The following is a 16,860-nucleotide window of genomic DNA, read 5'->3' on the forward strand; positions in this document are numbered from 1 at the left end:
GGCCGATAGTATAATAATTTCTTTGTGTTGTGTAAAAACTTGACTTTTTACTTATTGTAGGGTACTATCTGCACGTACTGGTAGGTAAATATAATCACGTTGTAATTTCAAATAAAATACACTGAAATTCCATTCAGCTGATTTTGTACTGTATGAACTTGCTTGTAAATTTTAGGAATAAATAAATAAATATAGCAGATTGTTTTTGTTTACTTTCAAGGCAGCTGTGTAATGAAGCTGGCTCGGAAGTGAATAATTACATGGAAATGTAATCCTGTGGTTTAAAGCTGGAACTCATTAGTTTTGCTGTAACTTGATAATAAAGTCACCAAAAGCGGTTAGCAGTCTCCACAGCTCGACTTAAAATGTCAAATTACTGTGACATTAAATCAAGTGAGTACTTCAAAATAGCACATGCACTGTGAGGAGCGCACACAGCTTCAGTCGGTTAGTTATAAAATAATAACTTGTGTAATATTTTCCAAGCAGCGTGACTGAATCTGAGTCACGGAAGGGAAACGAAGATTAAAGATCTGCCTTCAAGGACAATCCAGAGCCACCGGCTTGTAGACAACATAGCAGCAGAAGATAAATCCTAATACGTTTCTATGAGACTGTTTTTTTCACTTGGGCTGAATACTTTCCAAGGCACCGATGGGCTTCAGACATCAAAGCTGACAGAAGCTAATTAAACATTTCAATTTCAAGATGTTTCTGAAAAGATAAACAGAACTCAGAAATTCCTTAAGGGGCACTTCTGTCAGTTAATTTCCTCCTTTGGGTATGAAAGTAACAAACTTTGTTTTAAATCCCCCTCTTTAGTCTGTTTTGATCTCTGAGGCCCTGACGTGACAGTATACATAATTTTAGTAAATGTCTTGATTTTCAGTACTGGATTGGGGTCATTTAAGGACAGAAAGTCTAATTTGTCTATTTCTTTAGTCTGTGTTCTTGATCTCTCGCTCTCTCTTTAGGCTAAAACTCTCATTGATTTATGAGAGTATTTATTTGCTCGGGGTTCGAGTGTAATTTTTGCACTATTAATTATAAATATTTACTTATTTACTTTGGTTCTCGATCTCTACAATGAAGCACCAACACTCCCACAAATAAATACAGATGTACGCTTTGTTGTTACTGGACATCCTCCGAATAACAAACGCATTGTGTGAAGCGAGGAAGTGAACGTAACACAGTCACGGGGTTAGTCCTTTGGCCAGAAAGCCTGATGGCCAACACCTGTCTAAACACATGTAGATGAAAAACAGAATGCGCACCCGCTGCAAGATTAATACGCCCCTCCTGTTTTAAGACCCTTATCTAATCAGACGGGTCAGTCAAGAGCATGTGCTTGTTTACAGTGACAGCACCACCCTCGTTCCTTGTTCAACTGGCTGAGTGAATGAACAGTTTTGTCCAAATACTTTAGGGCGAACTGGGTTTGCTCCAAGAAGAATGTGCTGTTCTGTCAAACAGCAAATACTCCGGTTTATATTTCTGAGTGTGTTTGTGTGTCTTTGTGCAGACATGGCAAACAGGAGGTTTTCATTTCATACATAGATGCTTCTTCATCCTAACGTTTGAATTTATGAGCCTTTGCCCTGCACAGCAATGCAAGAGAACACCTTCACAGATAGATAGATAGATAGATAGATAGATAGATAGATAGATAGATAGATAGATAGATAGATAGATAGATAGATAGATAGATAGATAGATAGATAGAGGTTTCATGTATATATCTACAGTGGGGCAAAAAAGTATTTAGTCAGCCACCGATTGTGCAAGTTCCCCCACTTAAAATGATGACAGAGGTCAGTAATTTGCACCAGAGGTACACTTCAACTGTGAGAGACAGAATGTGAAAAAAAAAATCCATGAATTCACATGGTAGGATTTGTAAAGAATTTATTCGTAAATTAGGGTGGAAAATAAGTATTTGGTCACCTCAAACAAGGAAAATCTCTGGCTCTCACAGACCTGTAACGTCTTCTGTAAGAAGCTTTTCTGTCCCCTACTCGTTACCTGTATGAATGGCACCTGTTTGAACTCATCATCTGTATAAAAGACACCTGTCCACAGCCTCAAACAGTCAGACTCCAAACTCCGCCATGGCCAAGACCAAAGAGCTTTCGAAGGACACCAGGAAAAGTATTGTAGACCTGCACCAGACTGGGAAGAGTGAATCTACAATAGGCAAGCAGCTTGGTGTGAAAAAATCAACTGTGGGAGCAATCATCAGAAAATGGAAGACATACAAGACCACTGATAATCTCCCTCGATCTGGGGCTCCACGCAAGATCTCATCCCGTGGGGTCAAAATGATCATGAGAACGGTGAGCAAAGATCCCAGAACCACACGGGGGGACCTGGTGAATGACCTGCAGAGAGCTGGGACCAAAGTAACAAAGGTCACCATCAGTAACACACTACAACGGCAGGGAATCAAATCCCGCAGTGCCAGACGTGTTCCGCTGCTGAAGCCAGTGCATGTCCAGGCCCGTCTGAAGTTTGCCAGAGAGCACATGGATGATACAGCAGAGGATTGGGAGAATGTCATGTGGTCAGATGAAACCAAAGTAGAACTTTTTGGTATAAACTCAACTCGTCGTGTTGGAGGAAGAAGAATACTGAGTTGCATCCCAAGAACACCATACCTACTGTGAAGCATGGGGGTGGAAACATCATGCTATGGGGCTGTTTTTCTGCCAAGGGGACAGGACGACTGATCCGTGTTAAGGACAGAATGAATGGGGCCATGTATCGTGAGATTTTGAGCCAAAACCTCCTTCCATCAGTGAGAACCTTGAAGATGAAACGAGGCTGGGTCTTCCAACATGACAATGATCCAAAACACACCGCCCGGGCAACAAAGGAGTGGCTCCGTAAGAAGCATTTGAAAGTCCTGGAGTGGCCTAGCCAGTCTCCAGACCTCAACCCCATAGAAAATCTGTGGCGGGAGTTGAAAGTCCGTGTTGCTCGGCGACAGCCCCAAAACATCACTGCTCTCGAGAAGATCTGCATGGAGGAATGGGCCAAAATACCAGCTACTGTGTGTGCAAACCTGGTAAAGACCTATAGTAAACGTTTGACCTCTGTTATTGCCAACAAAGGTTATGTTACAAAGTATTGAGTTGTATTTTTGTTATTGACCAAATACTTATTTTCCACCCTGATTTACGAATAAATTCTTTACAAATCCTACCATGTGGATTAATGGTTTTTTTTTTCACATTCTGTCTCTCACAGTTGAAGTGTACCTCTGGTGCAAATTACTGACCTCTGTCATCATTTTAGGTGGGGGAACTTGCACAATCGGTGGCTGACTAAATACTTTTTTGCCCCACTGTATGTCTACAGAATGAGCATGCTCAGAGTAGGATGAAGTCTACACTTTTCCTGTTCCTACCCCCATATTTCAACTTTTATTGCTTACAAATCCATATTCAGAATTTGACATTATATGATCCATACATGTTTAACTATATACAAGTCTGCACTCATATACAACACATAAACATACACACATAAAACAATTTTAGCACTTAAACCAAAACAATAACAAACTACATTTTTACATAAACTAAGCACGCTGTGGTTAACACCTGCTTAATCTCTGAGCTTATTTTATATCTATGTTACAAATACCTTAATGAGCGCTTGAAGCTTGGGTTACTCTGGCTTTGATCTATAAAAAGGAGGTCAAGGCTTCAATAGAGCACAGTGAGACAACTCAGTCACTGAGAGGAATATTTCCTATATTCATGCAATTTATTATTTTTAAACAATCGTGTGAATTTGTGTATTGATGTACTTGTCTTGATTTCATCTGTACAGGTGTTCTACACACTAACTCATGTGACTGTAATGCTGTGATAGTTTACATTTGTCCCTACTGGCTTGCTGAACATAAGGATTCCTCTCAGGTCATGAGTATTTTGTCTTATTTGGAACAAGTTCTGGATGTTGTGGGGCAAAGATTTATTTGCTGCTTTGTACATTGTTTGCACAGTTCTTAAACATTAAAGTTCATTACATTAAAATTAGAAAAAGACCAAATAATATTTGAAAGGGTTACAAGGAGAAAGCCTCATCTTTCAGTTGCTTCTGAACAAACCCAAATTTGCTTTAGACAGATGAGATCAAAATGGAGATGTTTGCCTATAACATAACACCGCATGTGGAAAAACAAACACAACTCATCAGCACAAACACCTCATACCAAGTGTCAAGCCCAGTGCTGAGAGGGTGATGATTTGGGCTTGCTTTGCAAGGACAGTCCCTGGGAACCTTGCAGCAACTGATTCGACCACGAGCGCCTCCGTATGCTAAAGTATTCTAGAGTGAAAAGCGGGGCATCCAGTGCTGCAAAGTCCAGACTTCAACCAGATTAATACTGCAGAAGGACCTGTAGGTGTATTTAATTATCCACATGGCCCGAGTGTAAGTGATTCCAGCCTCCTCATAAAAAGACTGCAGCTGTTTGTATCAACAAACACATATTGAAACTATTCACTTGCACTCGTGTGTTTCTCCACTTTTGTTCAGTGTTTTCTTTTACTTACTGATATTTTACATATGTTGATCAAAGATGCTCCACTGTTTCACTCAATCCACAGAACTGCACCGTGTCCTAGTTTCCCATTGGTCACATGACTGCATTTACTCCTCTTTGTCTACAACATTTCTCCTTTTCTTTCTTCTCTTGAATTTACATTTTTCAAACCCTTTAAATGTATCTTGTACATGCAAGATACTTCAACTGTGAGAGACAGAATGTGAAAAAAAAATCCATGAATCCACATGGTAGGATTTGTAAAGAATTTATTGGTAAATCAGGGTGGAAAATAAGTATTTGGTCAATAACAAAAATACAACTCAATACTTTGTAACATAACCTTTGTTGGCAATAACAGAGGTCAAACGTTTACTATAGGTCTTTACCAGGTTTGCACACACAGTAGCTGGTATTTTGGCCCATTCCTCCATGCAGATCTTCTCGAGAGCAGTGATGCTTTGGGGCTGTCGCCGAGCAACACGGACTTTCAACTCCCACCACAGATTTTCTATGGGGTTGAGGTCTGGAGACTGGCTAGGCCACTCCAGGACTTTCAAATGCTTCTTACGGAGCCACTCCTTTGTTGCCCGGGCGGTGAGTTTTGGATCATTGTCATGTTGGAAGACCCAGCCTCGTTTCATCTTCAAAGTTCTCACTGATGGAAGGAGGTTTTGGCTCAAAATCTCACGATACATGGCCCCATTCATTCTGTCCTTAACACGGATCAGTCGTCCTGTCCCCTTGGCAGAAAAACAGCCCCATAGCATGATGTTTCCACCCCCATGCTTCACAGTAGGTATGGTGTTCTTGGGATGCAACTCAGTATTCTTCTTCCTCCAAACACGACGAGTTGAGTTTATACCAAAAAGTTCTACTTTGGTTTCATCTGACCACATGACATTCTCCCAATCCTCTGCTGTATCATCCATGTGCTCTCTGGCAAACTTCAGACGGGCCTGGACATGCACTGGCTTCAGCAGCGGAACACGTCTGGCACTGCGGGATTTGATTCCCTGCCGTTGTAGTGTGTTACTGATGGTGACCTTTGTTACTTTGGTCCCAGCTCTCTGCAGGTCATTCACCAGGTCCCCCCGTGTGGTTCTGGGATCTTTGCTCACCGTTCTCATGATCATTTTGACCCCACGGGATGAGATCTTGCGTGGAGCCCCAGATCGTGGGAGATTATCAGTGGTCTTGTATGTCTTCCATTTTCTGATGATTGCTCCCACAGTTGATTTTTTCACACCAAGCTGCTTGCCTATTGTAGATTCACTCTTCCCAGTCTGGTGCAGGTCTACAATACTTTTCCTGGTGTCCTTCGAAAGCTCTTTGGTCTTGGCCATGGCGGCGTTTGGAGTCTGACTGTTTGAGGCTGTGGACAGGTGTCTTTTATACAGATGATGAGTTCAAACAGGTGCCATTCATACAGGTAACGAGTGGGGGACAGAAAAGCTTCTTACAGAAGACGTTACAGGTCTGTGAGAGCCAGAGATTTTCCTTGTTTGAGGTGACCAAATACTTATTTTCCACCCTGATTTACGAATAAATTCTTTACAAATCCTACCATGTGAATTCATGGATTTTTTTTTCACATTCTGTCTCTCACAGTTGAAGTGTACCTCTGGTGCAAATTACTGACCTCTGTCATCATTTTAAGTGGGGGAACTTGCACAATCGGTGGCTGACTAAATACTTTTTTGCTCCACTGTATCTGGTTACATGCAGCTCATAATTATATATAAACATACATTATTTGTGTGTTTATATATAAGTGGAAACATTTTACTCATGTCCAAATCCTTTTAGAGAAACAGTATCAAACTCAAACTACAGCCCACTCTGATCTTTAGTTTAACTCAGGGGTGCCCAATCCCGGTCCTCGAGAGCTACCGTCCTGCAGCTTTTAGATGCATCCCTACTCCAACACAGCTGAATCAAATGGTTTGATTACCTCTTCAGCATGCCATCGTGTTTGGCAAAGGCCTGATAACAAGCCATTCATTTGATTCAGCTGTGTTGGAGTAGGGATGCATCTAAAAGCTGCAGGATAGTAGCTCTCGAGGACTGGGATTGGGCAGCCCTGGTTTAATTGCACAATGAATCCCTGGACGATCTCAATATAAGAAAAAAGACATACACTTTTAAAATGTACGTCTCAGTTTTTCAACATGACAAAGAAATGCTGCTGTAGTTAATGACATAAATGAAATGGTAAATGGTAAATGGCCTGCATTTGTATAGCGCTTTTCTAGTCCATAGGACCCCAAAGCGCTTTACACTACATTCAGTCATTCACCCATTCACACACACATTCACACACTGGCACTGGCACTGGCACGAAATGCACGTACAAATGTACAAATAATATACCAATGTAATGTTAAATTATTTCTGTAATTAATTTTTTAAATAATCATATCGTCTACTACCCATTTTAAACTGGAACTTACTAGAATGGACGAGAAGACGGCTGCTGCCCTGCGGAACTATTTATCAGCTGCACTGTCTACACGGACAGCAGTAAGGTAAACTACCCACTGCACTTCCGTTGCCCATGACACCGGAGCGAAGTTCTGACAGCTGATTCCTAAATCAGTTCATATCCATTTCGTGCCTCCAGGGCGTCATTTTTGAGGTTATTTACAGGCGCACGGAGCTGCTACGAGTCTCGGCTGGAGTTGCAGACTGCGGCCCGAGCAGAGGAGGGGCGGCTGATTATGGTGTAGCGCGGAGCGCTAGCTCTGAGACAGCAGGTAACACAGATCACACACAGGCTAACAGCAGTTAGCACACAGACTTTGCGGGCAACTTTCAGCTGTACAGCTGCTCCCATCTGCGTTTAGAGAGGAATAACCCCGAGCCGAGGCTGCGTATGAGCTTGGGCATAGTGTCCAGCTAGCCGTGCTGAGCGGTGTGAGCCATTTGTTGTTGTTATTTTACGGTAACACAGCAGCCCACAGCTCGGAGACGAGGCAGTGACTTCACTCTGAAAAGTTTTAGTACGAGTCCTGAATGTGTTTGAAGCACTTTCAGCTCTGCACAAAGGTTTAACTCGTGTACTACACCTCTGTTTGGTTTGGGTGTTATAAGAAGGGAGCCGACTCCTTCTAGTTTGGGTCACGTTGGGTTTGGGTTTTGGGGAAGTTTGGGATTTAGGGAACATTTTCAGTTGCGCTGATCGCTGGAACTGCGGTAGGCCTGACAGATGTGTCATATGTTGCCTGCTTACTGTTTGACCGGCATCCAGGTGCTATGTGTCAAGGAGGTGCAGCAGTGAGTGACAGCTGAGGCAGGTGGGCCTTGACTCAGGCGCAGTGACACACATTTCACGGTCCGCTGATAGTTGATACCTTTAGTCTCTGCTTCCCACATCGCTCAGACTGGATTCACACTGACCGAGAGCTGCAGCCTGCGCTGTCTGTGAAGCAGTATCACAGTAAGAGCGCCGTGGCACATGGTGTTTTCAAAAGCCCATAAAGATTGAGTCTGATGTCAGATGAGAGCGGAGGACAAATATTGCATGTGCAATGTCTCATGATGTTCCAGATAAAAAATGTAACCTGTCAGGAAAAAGGTAAGATAGACCAACTGACAGCAAGCCAGTGCTGTCCTCTGTATGCCCCACTGATGATATACCCTTAACAGTCAGGGTCACATTCGGCCTCAGACACTGTTTGTTTACAGTATATCTGTGTTCCTGGATTCAAGGTCCATCTGTTTTCTCGTCATGAAAACTTCCAGCCCTTGACTGACTGTGGACTGTACTGTACGAGTAGTGATCCTGCAAGAAATGTAACACTCCGTGATGTCTTGACTCAGCAACCTGCTTATCACACAGAAGGAATGTGTGCAGTGAGATTTCCTTCTGTTGATGGAAATGTTGTGTTGCGGTGCTCAATACTAGATCTTGTTTTTGAGTTACATTTGAATCCCCCCGCATTAAATTCACACTAAATTCACACCTTCTCTGCAACCAGATGATAGCTACGAGATCAAAAGCATGATTGTGCAGGAAATAATATTTAACATATCTATAATTCAAAACTTTTTCAGCACGTCTCTGCACATCATTTGGAATTGCAGATGAGTTGCTTATGAGTTGCAATTAAGATGGATTAAAAATGAACGAGTTTAAAATCATTTTTTCACAGTAGTTGTAGTAATGTATGTGATATGTAGTAGTACTAATTTTCTGTGAAAAAAATAGAGACTTCTTACTGTTTGCCTTTGATGCAATTTACCTTGAAAGAGCTATGGTCTGTGTGTTTGCGCCTCTCTATTCTCTGTGTTACCTGTATGTGCATAATTGTAACAGCATTGCATTATGTTTTAAACCACAGTTACATGAGAAGTTTTGAATTTTTGTCCTCAATTTTAGATTGTGGGAGGAAACCAGTGTGAATGTTTGAATAACTGCAATTAACAAGTGACGTTACTACAGATGTGATACTTGTTTTGAGAGTGTTGATGGGGAAGTATAGATAAGGTCAGAAGGAGCTTCACTAAGTCTTTAATGTTCTACGTGAAGCATATGATAGGGTGTCCAGAGAGGAACTGTGGTGCTGCATGAGGAAGTGAGGATTGGCAAAGAAGGATATAAGGGTGGTGCAGGACCTGTATGAGGTCAGCGTGATGGTGGTGAGGTGTGCAGTAGGAGTGACAGATGGGTTCAAGGTCGGGTGAGTTTACTTCAGGGATCTTCTTGTTTGCAGTGGTGATGGACAGGCTGACCATCCACTGATGGACTGTGATGATTGCAGATGACTGTGGTCTGTAGTGAGAGTAGGGATCAAGTGGAAGAGAGCCTGGAGAGGTGAAGCTATGGTCTCAAGAGGAGGAATGAAAGTCAGTAGAAGCAAGACAGAATACATGTGAATGAGAGGTGAAGGAGCAGAGGTGATGAAGGTAGATGAGTTTAAACGGGGGGGTCAGCCATTCAGTGCAACAGACAGTCCACAAGAGAGATGAAGAAGTGAGTGCAGGTGGAGTGGAGTGGGTGGAGATGGATGTCAGGGGTAATTTGTGACAGGAGAGCTGCAGGAATAAAAGGGAAGTTTTACAAGATGGTAGTGAGACCTGCTAGGATGTGTAGCTTGACATGGTGGCACTGACAATTAGACAGAAGGCCAGCCTGGAGGTGGCAAATTTTTATTGCAGGTGACCAAAATGGACAAGATTAGAAATGAGTTCATGAGAGGCACACATCAGGTTGGAGTCAAAGTTGATGAGCTGATTTGGACATGTACAGAGGAGGGGCAATGGGTATATTGTCCAATGGATGTTAAATATGGAGCTGTGAGGTGGTTTATGGATGTATTGAAGGAAGACATGCAGAGGGTTGGTGTGACAGTGGAGGATGCTGGGATATGGGGAGGGAGATTATCTGCTGTGGCGACCCCTAATGAGAACAGTTAAAGGAAGTGGTAGAAATATCTATTTGTAATGAAAACACAGACTCCCTCGTGTAATTCAGGATTATTTGACTGCTGTATCACTACCTTATAATGCCTCTGCATCTGTGTGTTATGCAGTATGGTGTAACTGAGCATTTTATTCTGTATGCTCTGTGTTGTTTGCAGGCATTTGAGCAGCAGTGCATTGCAGCACGGTGCACCGTGGTTTTGACAGTCATATCACATCAGCGTAGCCATGCTCACGTTGGCCAGTAAGCTGAAGAAAGAAGACGGAGGAAAGACAGGCCGTGCCTCCGGAGCCTCAGACTCCACCCACAGGGTCTCAATCAGAGACCGCCTCCTTACCAAAGGTACCCGGGTATTTTATAATTTGGTCCATTTTTCAGTTTCAGTTTCCCTTTTTTATTACAGGAACAAAACTAGATTTCAACAAGGTTGCAACAGTTTTCCTCTTGTGAATATAATCCATCCTTCCTTCCTTCCTTCTTCTTAACTGTTTCTCCATCTTAGCTTGACGGAGTGGCTGGAGTCTGTCCCAGCATTTGTGCTCACTGGTTAGGGTGAGAGTCACTTCTATGTTAGCTCTCTCTCTCTGGCTCTGACCACAGAGACAAAACATTCACTGTGCAGAGCGCCATGAATATTAGGGATGCTCCTTGAGGCTAATTTACTAATGTTTTTAAATGGCAGCACACAGTCTGACTGACTCGTGTCATAGTAGTACACGCTCGGAAATCCGAGTCGAGCGTAATGGACGAGGTTAAATGCTGTCTCCTCTGATATTACGTGTGTATTCAAGAGTTGTTAGAAACACTTAATCATGTTCTTAAATAATCAAATCACATTTTACATTTTGGGTTGTAGCCCTTGAACTTGTAGCATCTCAGAAATAATGGGCAACAACAAATGTTCAGTAATAAAATAGGAGAGAGGTACTTTAACTGATTAGCATTAGAATGTTGACTAGCGATAGCAGCAATTTTTAAACCTCTTGTTTAAACCTATAAGTGGGCATGCCCTGAGGTGAGACTGGCCACCTGCTCTGAGCTCTACAACTTCATCTTCCTCCTCAACTTGAAACTCTGGTTGAATGCTTGTTTTAGACACAGTAAAGTAGATCCAGAACATCGTAGGACAAGAGTGCAAGTGGTTAAAATGGGGCTTCCAGTGAGGGCTCTGCAATAGCAGGACGCCGCCCAGAGGTGTGCACAGAGATGATCTCTCCAAAGGGATCTTTCTTTATTTCTTTATGTTACACGCATAGAATCATGGAAATCAACTTTATTAAAATATTAGTTGTAGGTAATACATCTAATTAGTCAGAATTTTTGTTTGAGCATCACGTGGAGAAATACCCAAATGCCATTCCCTTTGAGACTCCCAGCAGGTGACAGCTTTGCCAGTCAAACATGCATGAATAATGGCAGCAGCTGCAGCTCATGACAACACAATAAGACCCAAGAGATGTAAACAAATTGGTTTTTTGATCAATGAATAATTTTGTGTTTCAACACAGAAAATAGCCTCGAAATAACTTTCACACTCACATTTGTCTGACGTTATTATCAAACATGTAATCTTACAGTCTGCTGTCAGACTCTTATTTCCTTGGTCTTACACTCCTGAAGCTTTACCTCCACTAACAAAATGCTTTTCAGGCCAACTGTTGTAGTAAGACATCTCCCAGCCCTCCAACATAAAGGCTGCACATGTCCTTGTTGTATTATTGTTATTTTGGTATTTTATAGTGCAAGTATATCATGTTTACAGACGCAAAATAAAGTTGGTAAATTTTATGTTTAACTTTTGAATGCATGACCGTATAAGTTGGTGATTTAGAGCCAACCATCCCAAAAACATACTTCACACAAATGTTTTTACACGTATTAGTTTTATAGAGAGACCCACCTTCAGCCAGAAGGAAGGAGTCTCTTTTAGCTTTTCTTAGCTGGGGACAGGTGACCTAAATTGTAGGTGGTGGATTAAAAATTTTTCAAAATCTGAATAGGACTTTGCCTTTTGGCCAAAGTTTGTTACTGTGAGCTACTCTTAATCTGATAAAAGCCCATCGTTGGTCTCCTTAGGCAAAACAGTAAGCCGGCGTTATCTCCGAGGGAGCTGTTAAGTAGATTACTGTGTATGCACATTCTGTGTGGAGAAACAGATGAAACTCCAGCGACTTCCTTGAATTACCTAATTATTAGACTATGCACATCTCAAAGAGCATATTTACCAAAGTAAAAATTCTCAGCAGGCCACGTCCGACCAACAGCACCAGCTGCCCAGAGAAGAAAAATACAACGGGTATTTTTGTTGTGTATTTTTCTGGGAGGTAAAGGTGTTAAACCAGCTGACACGAATTAGGAGTGAAAAGTGTGTCAGTAGTGAGAATACACAACAGACCCTGAACGCTTTTAAAAATTCAGCCCGACCTCGCCCTCTGGCAGCGAGAACAAAACAACCTTTTATCCTTCTTGCGTTGCTCTTCTCTCTCCCAGTCTCCTTTTTCCTACTTTGGCCCACCGTGTTACTCGCTGTGTGTCTCTGCTACACTGCGCTGTATGTAAAATACATTTTTTCGTGTATGAATTTCATATTAGACTTTATGTTTTATGCAGAGAAACTTTCCTGACAATGCAGCTACTAAAATATTACTTCATTATAAAAACACCAGTGTGGGAGTTTGAGTTCTTTGTGTATGAGGATATCACACTGTGCCTCATTCTTCAGCCTCTTTTTTTTGTGTTTTTGCTGCTGTCTCACTCGTTCTTATTTTCTGCCAACAGAAGTTGCCGAACTTGAAGCCAATCTTCCTAGTAAGTACTTCCACTTTCATACACACAGCATTTTTTTTTCAGCTCCACGTTTTCCGCCAGTCAAAAGCGGCTGAAACTCTGACAACTGAGTAATTGGCCTAATTTGCCATAAATCCTCATAGTCTCCTTCTGGCTCTTAATTTCCTCAGTTATGGTATAAAGGAGGCAGGAAAGAAAACCAAGCCTCTGATGTGCTTCACGTTCTCTGTTTTTGACAAATTGCTTTGCTAATGTTAAGTGAAAGCTATTTGTAACCATACTTTAAGCCGTTATTACATTGCCACGAAGTTATTCAGCAACAACCAGTAACACGATCATTTTACTTCATGGTTAAAATGTTTGTTAAGTGAGTGATTCATGGAAGACTACTTAGTCCAAATGACTAGGGATGGGTACCGGTGTCCGGTGCCATCATGACATAAACGGTAGTAACCAGACCGAAAAGCAGCGCACATTTCGGTGCTTTATTTCGGTGCTTTTTTTTTCCTGAGCTGTGATACACTTCTAGCCAATCATTTTACGTTTCCGAGGATAGTAGGCGGGGCCAGGTACGTACGTTCTGTTAGAGCAGAGCTACAGATTAAAAATGCCCAAGGCGAAGCGGTCAAAGTCTGGCTGTACTTCATAGCAAAATATGCAAACTCAGCAGCCTGCAACACGTGCTTTAAGCTGATACTGTGATACTGTCAAAGGAGGTAACACCAAGAATCCGATTAAACAGCTGGCGACGCATAGCGTTTTTTTTAAAAGCCGAGAAATGCGCCGTATTTGATAGCTTGCTGCGAGACCTCACACCGTGCACGTCGGGTGGGTTGCCAGTTATCGACCCGGAGCAACATCCCCCAAAAACCCGAAGAGGAGAGTCCTGGCCCCTAGCCCTGCCAGTGTAGCAGAAATGATGAGGATGATGATGCAGCAGCAGCCGTTCTTCTCTGCGTGAGTAGCTTAATGTTGTTAGTGTGTAATTTACGTTGAGTAGGCTAACCACGTTATTACATTAATGCATGTAAGGTGAACTAGCAAACATCATCATAGCTACATGCGGCTGTCTTCTTGTTTGATGGCAGATACTCCCTTCACCCTGGCCAAAAAGGCTAAAATGACCAAAGAAAAAGTGGAAAACAGTTAAACATGAGAGGTTTTTGGACAAAAATTGGTGTTTTTTCCATTGATTAAGCACTGCTTCCAGCCAAGAGTGATACCATATATGCCACATAGCTGCAGAAAAGGCACACATTGTTATCTTTTTACAAAAAAACCCAGCTGAACATGAGAGGTTTTTGGACAAAGTTTGTGTTCTCCATTCTTTAAGCACCGGTTCGAGCACCGTTTAAGCACCGGCACCGTTTCAAAAGTACCGATTTGGCACCGGTATCGGATAAAACCTAAACGATACCCATCCCTACAAATGACAGACTGGTGGATGTTTTTAAATGATAAGAGACAGCTTAGCATTATTTAGCTGCGCATTTTCAGCCAGCTCCTCGAGTTCGACCTCATAAATGTATCTGTGCTAAGCTGCAAGTGATTCATGTCTTTAAATATAAACAAAAGTGATGCAGGCCTGAAGACGTTTGCTGCTCGCTGTATTTCTGCCCTTAGGGGAGATATTTGTTTAAACAGACTTTACCCTTGGCTACTATTTTAGCACTTCCACCTCAGTATATCAGATCTTCTTTGGTCACTGCTATGCACAAGTGCAGAGTTCATCATGCTTGCTGTGGCTCAGACCAGGTTGCTTCTTTTTTTGGTTTTGTTTGTGGCCTGATGAAACTGATGTGTAGCTTGAGGGTCAATGAACAATGTGTCATGCACACGGAAACAGGAAAGTAACACCGCTGATTGGCTTTCTTAGAAGATGTTTTTGTGAGATTCAAATTTAAGACACAATTCAAAGAGTCCAAAAAAAGCACTAGTGAGTAGTTGCTGGAGGTAGGCGCTGCTGCAGCGGGTGTTCGCAGCTTATTTGATCTCTTCCTCATATGACAACCTGAGAGTTCTTCAAATTGCTTTTCAAACAATCACTACAGTTGCTGTGAGGTCATGCGGCTCTTAGATGAACAGCAGTGTGAAGCAGGAGGCGTTTATGTTTCTGCAACCTGTGCTGTACAATTAAAGAATGATAAAATAATGTTCTGTGCAAAGTGCTTTTTTTAAAGTAGTTTTTATTTATGGAAACCGGGCTTATGTGTAAAAACATATTAGGATTAATATATGTTAGAGGTGGGAATCACCAGACTTCCCACTATACGATATTACCTCAATACTTCACTCGAGATACAATTTTATTGTGATTTTCCATCTCACTATTGGAATAACATATATTTCACTTTTTTATACTGCAAATTATCTCCCCAAGTTAAGCTTTTTCAGCATCTGTTTTGTCCAATAAGATTTTATCCAATCTGCTGATTACAAAGATCTAATTATTACATTTCCAATCAGCAACTTCAATTCAATGTAATTACATTTTATTTATTTATACAGTGCCAAATTACAACAACAGTCGCCTCAAGGTGCTTTATATTGTAAGGTAGACCCTACAATAATACTGTACATACAGAGAAAAACCCAACAATCATGTGACCCTTTGGGGACAGTGGGAAGGAAAAACTCCCTTTTAATAGGAAGAAACCTCCGGCAGAACGGAGCTTCCTGTTTTATAGGCTCCATGTTAGTATAAGAGAAAAGGAAGGACCAGTCAAAACAAATCGAGGACCATATTTCTAAACGAGGGGCTACCTCTGTAGCATGGACATGGTTTGGTTATGAAAAGTCTGACACGGACCAGAAAACTGTACAATGCAAATTATGCCGAAAACCGGTCCCCACTACAGACTCAAACACGACAAACCTCTTCTACCACCTACTCAAGAGTCGCGTAAAAGAGTACGGAGCGAGTTTACGGATGAAAAGCAAAATAGAGCCGTCAGGTGCTCAAAATGCACCTTAGACTTAAACGTTAAAACAAGCTTTTCCCCGCAGCACGCCGTGTAATAAATACTCACAAAGAAAATGGCGGCCGTTACAACTTGTATCTAAAACTGTAGTTTCACGGATCGGTCAAAACACTCGACTTCAGGTACACGGCGCTCAGCTGAAAACACTTCAAGTCGAGTTGCCCGAGATTCACAGAATTTACAGAAAATTTAAAATGTTTGTGATTTATATCGTTGTCTGGATGATAAATGTTTTATCAAAACATATCAATGTTTTTTTTGTTTTTTTTTTTGTTTGGTTGGGTTTGTTTTTTTTTTTTTTAGATGCAAAGTGCTGTTTGTTTTAGGAACTCCCGAGTGCTCAAACCTCATTTGTTAAATATGTATGGACCACTACGTATCCTTTCTTTACGTCCCAGTATGAACGCTAAGATACCTTGAAGAGTATGAATTCATTAAATACGTAAAAACAACCCTCCCGGCTGTGAACACAGTGAGAAACACCAGTGTGAAGAACAGTGACAGATTTGTGTGCACAGTCTTTCACTTTTATATTTGTGACTTTCTTGGAATCACTTAAAGCAGAGAGCTTTGCCTGTTAAAGGCAATATGTTAAACGTAGGGTGGATGGGGAAATAAGAAGCAAATCAGATGTAAAAAAAACAAGGAGCACTCGTGGCTGATGGACTTCACTGAGGGAAGTTTTGTTGTCCAGGTGAAAGCTGGGATTCATCCACCGTGCAGTGAAGACATTTTTATTCTCTATAGGTTTACGCTCATAAACATGTCTTAATTGTAGCTGTTTACTTCATCACATAATTATTATTATTGTTGTTATTGATCCATTTATGTAAGTTTTTATTTGCAGCTTTTAAGACATCATTTTCATGTTTTGAGGTGAAGAAAGGTTATAAAAAAATTGATGCTGTATTTAAATGCAATATGCAATCTTCTCATAGAGCAAGCAGAGCACTTTATTTCTCAAGGGCTCTTTAATGACACTGATTCAGACAACCAGGGTTTCATTAATTCTTTTCTAATCAGGGAGCAATGTGTGAAACACGTTATATTAACATTCTGATGCATTGACTGGCAGCCAGCCCGGTATAATTTGATCATCCTCTTCAGAATGA

At 41.6% G+C, this 16,860-nt stretch overlaps 1 protein-coding gene across 1 annotated transcript in view; it reads left to right on the top strand.

Annotated features, from left to right (window-relative positions):
• The first annotated feature begins 7,094 nt into the window (after positions 1–7,094).
• Positions 7,095–16,860, top strand: part of ube2f (ubiquitin-conjugating enzyme E2F (putative)) — a 53,306-nt gene continuing 43,540 nt past the window's right edge. Inside the window, exons 1-3 of the mRNA XM_085374063.1 lie at positions 7,095–7,311; positions 10,138–10,322; positions 12,759–12,788. Coding sequence (XP_085230189.1) covers positions 10,208–10,322; positions 12,759–12,788 — 145 coding nt within the window. The 5' untranslated portion in view covers positions 7,095–7,311; positions 10,138–10,207. The remainder of the gene's footprint in view (positions 7,312–10,137; positions 10,323–12,758; positions 12,789–16,860) is intronic.

This window comes from Diplotaxodon limnothrissa, linkage group LG16 (assembly GCF_057381915.1).
Source record: "Diplotaxodon limnothrissa isolate DT_005_m linkage group LG16, D_limnothrissa_male_GT1.1, whole genome shotgun sequence".
NCBI lineage: Eukaryota > Metazoa > Chordata > Actinopteri > Cichliformes > Cichlidae > Diplotaxodon > Diplotaxodon limnothrissa.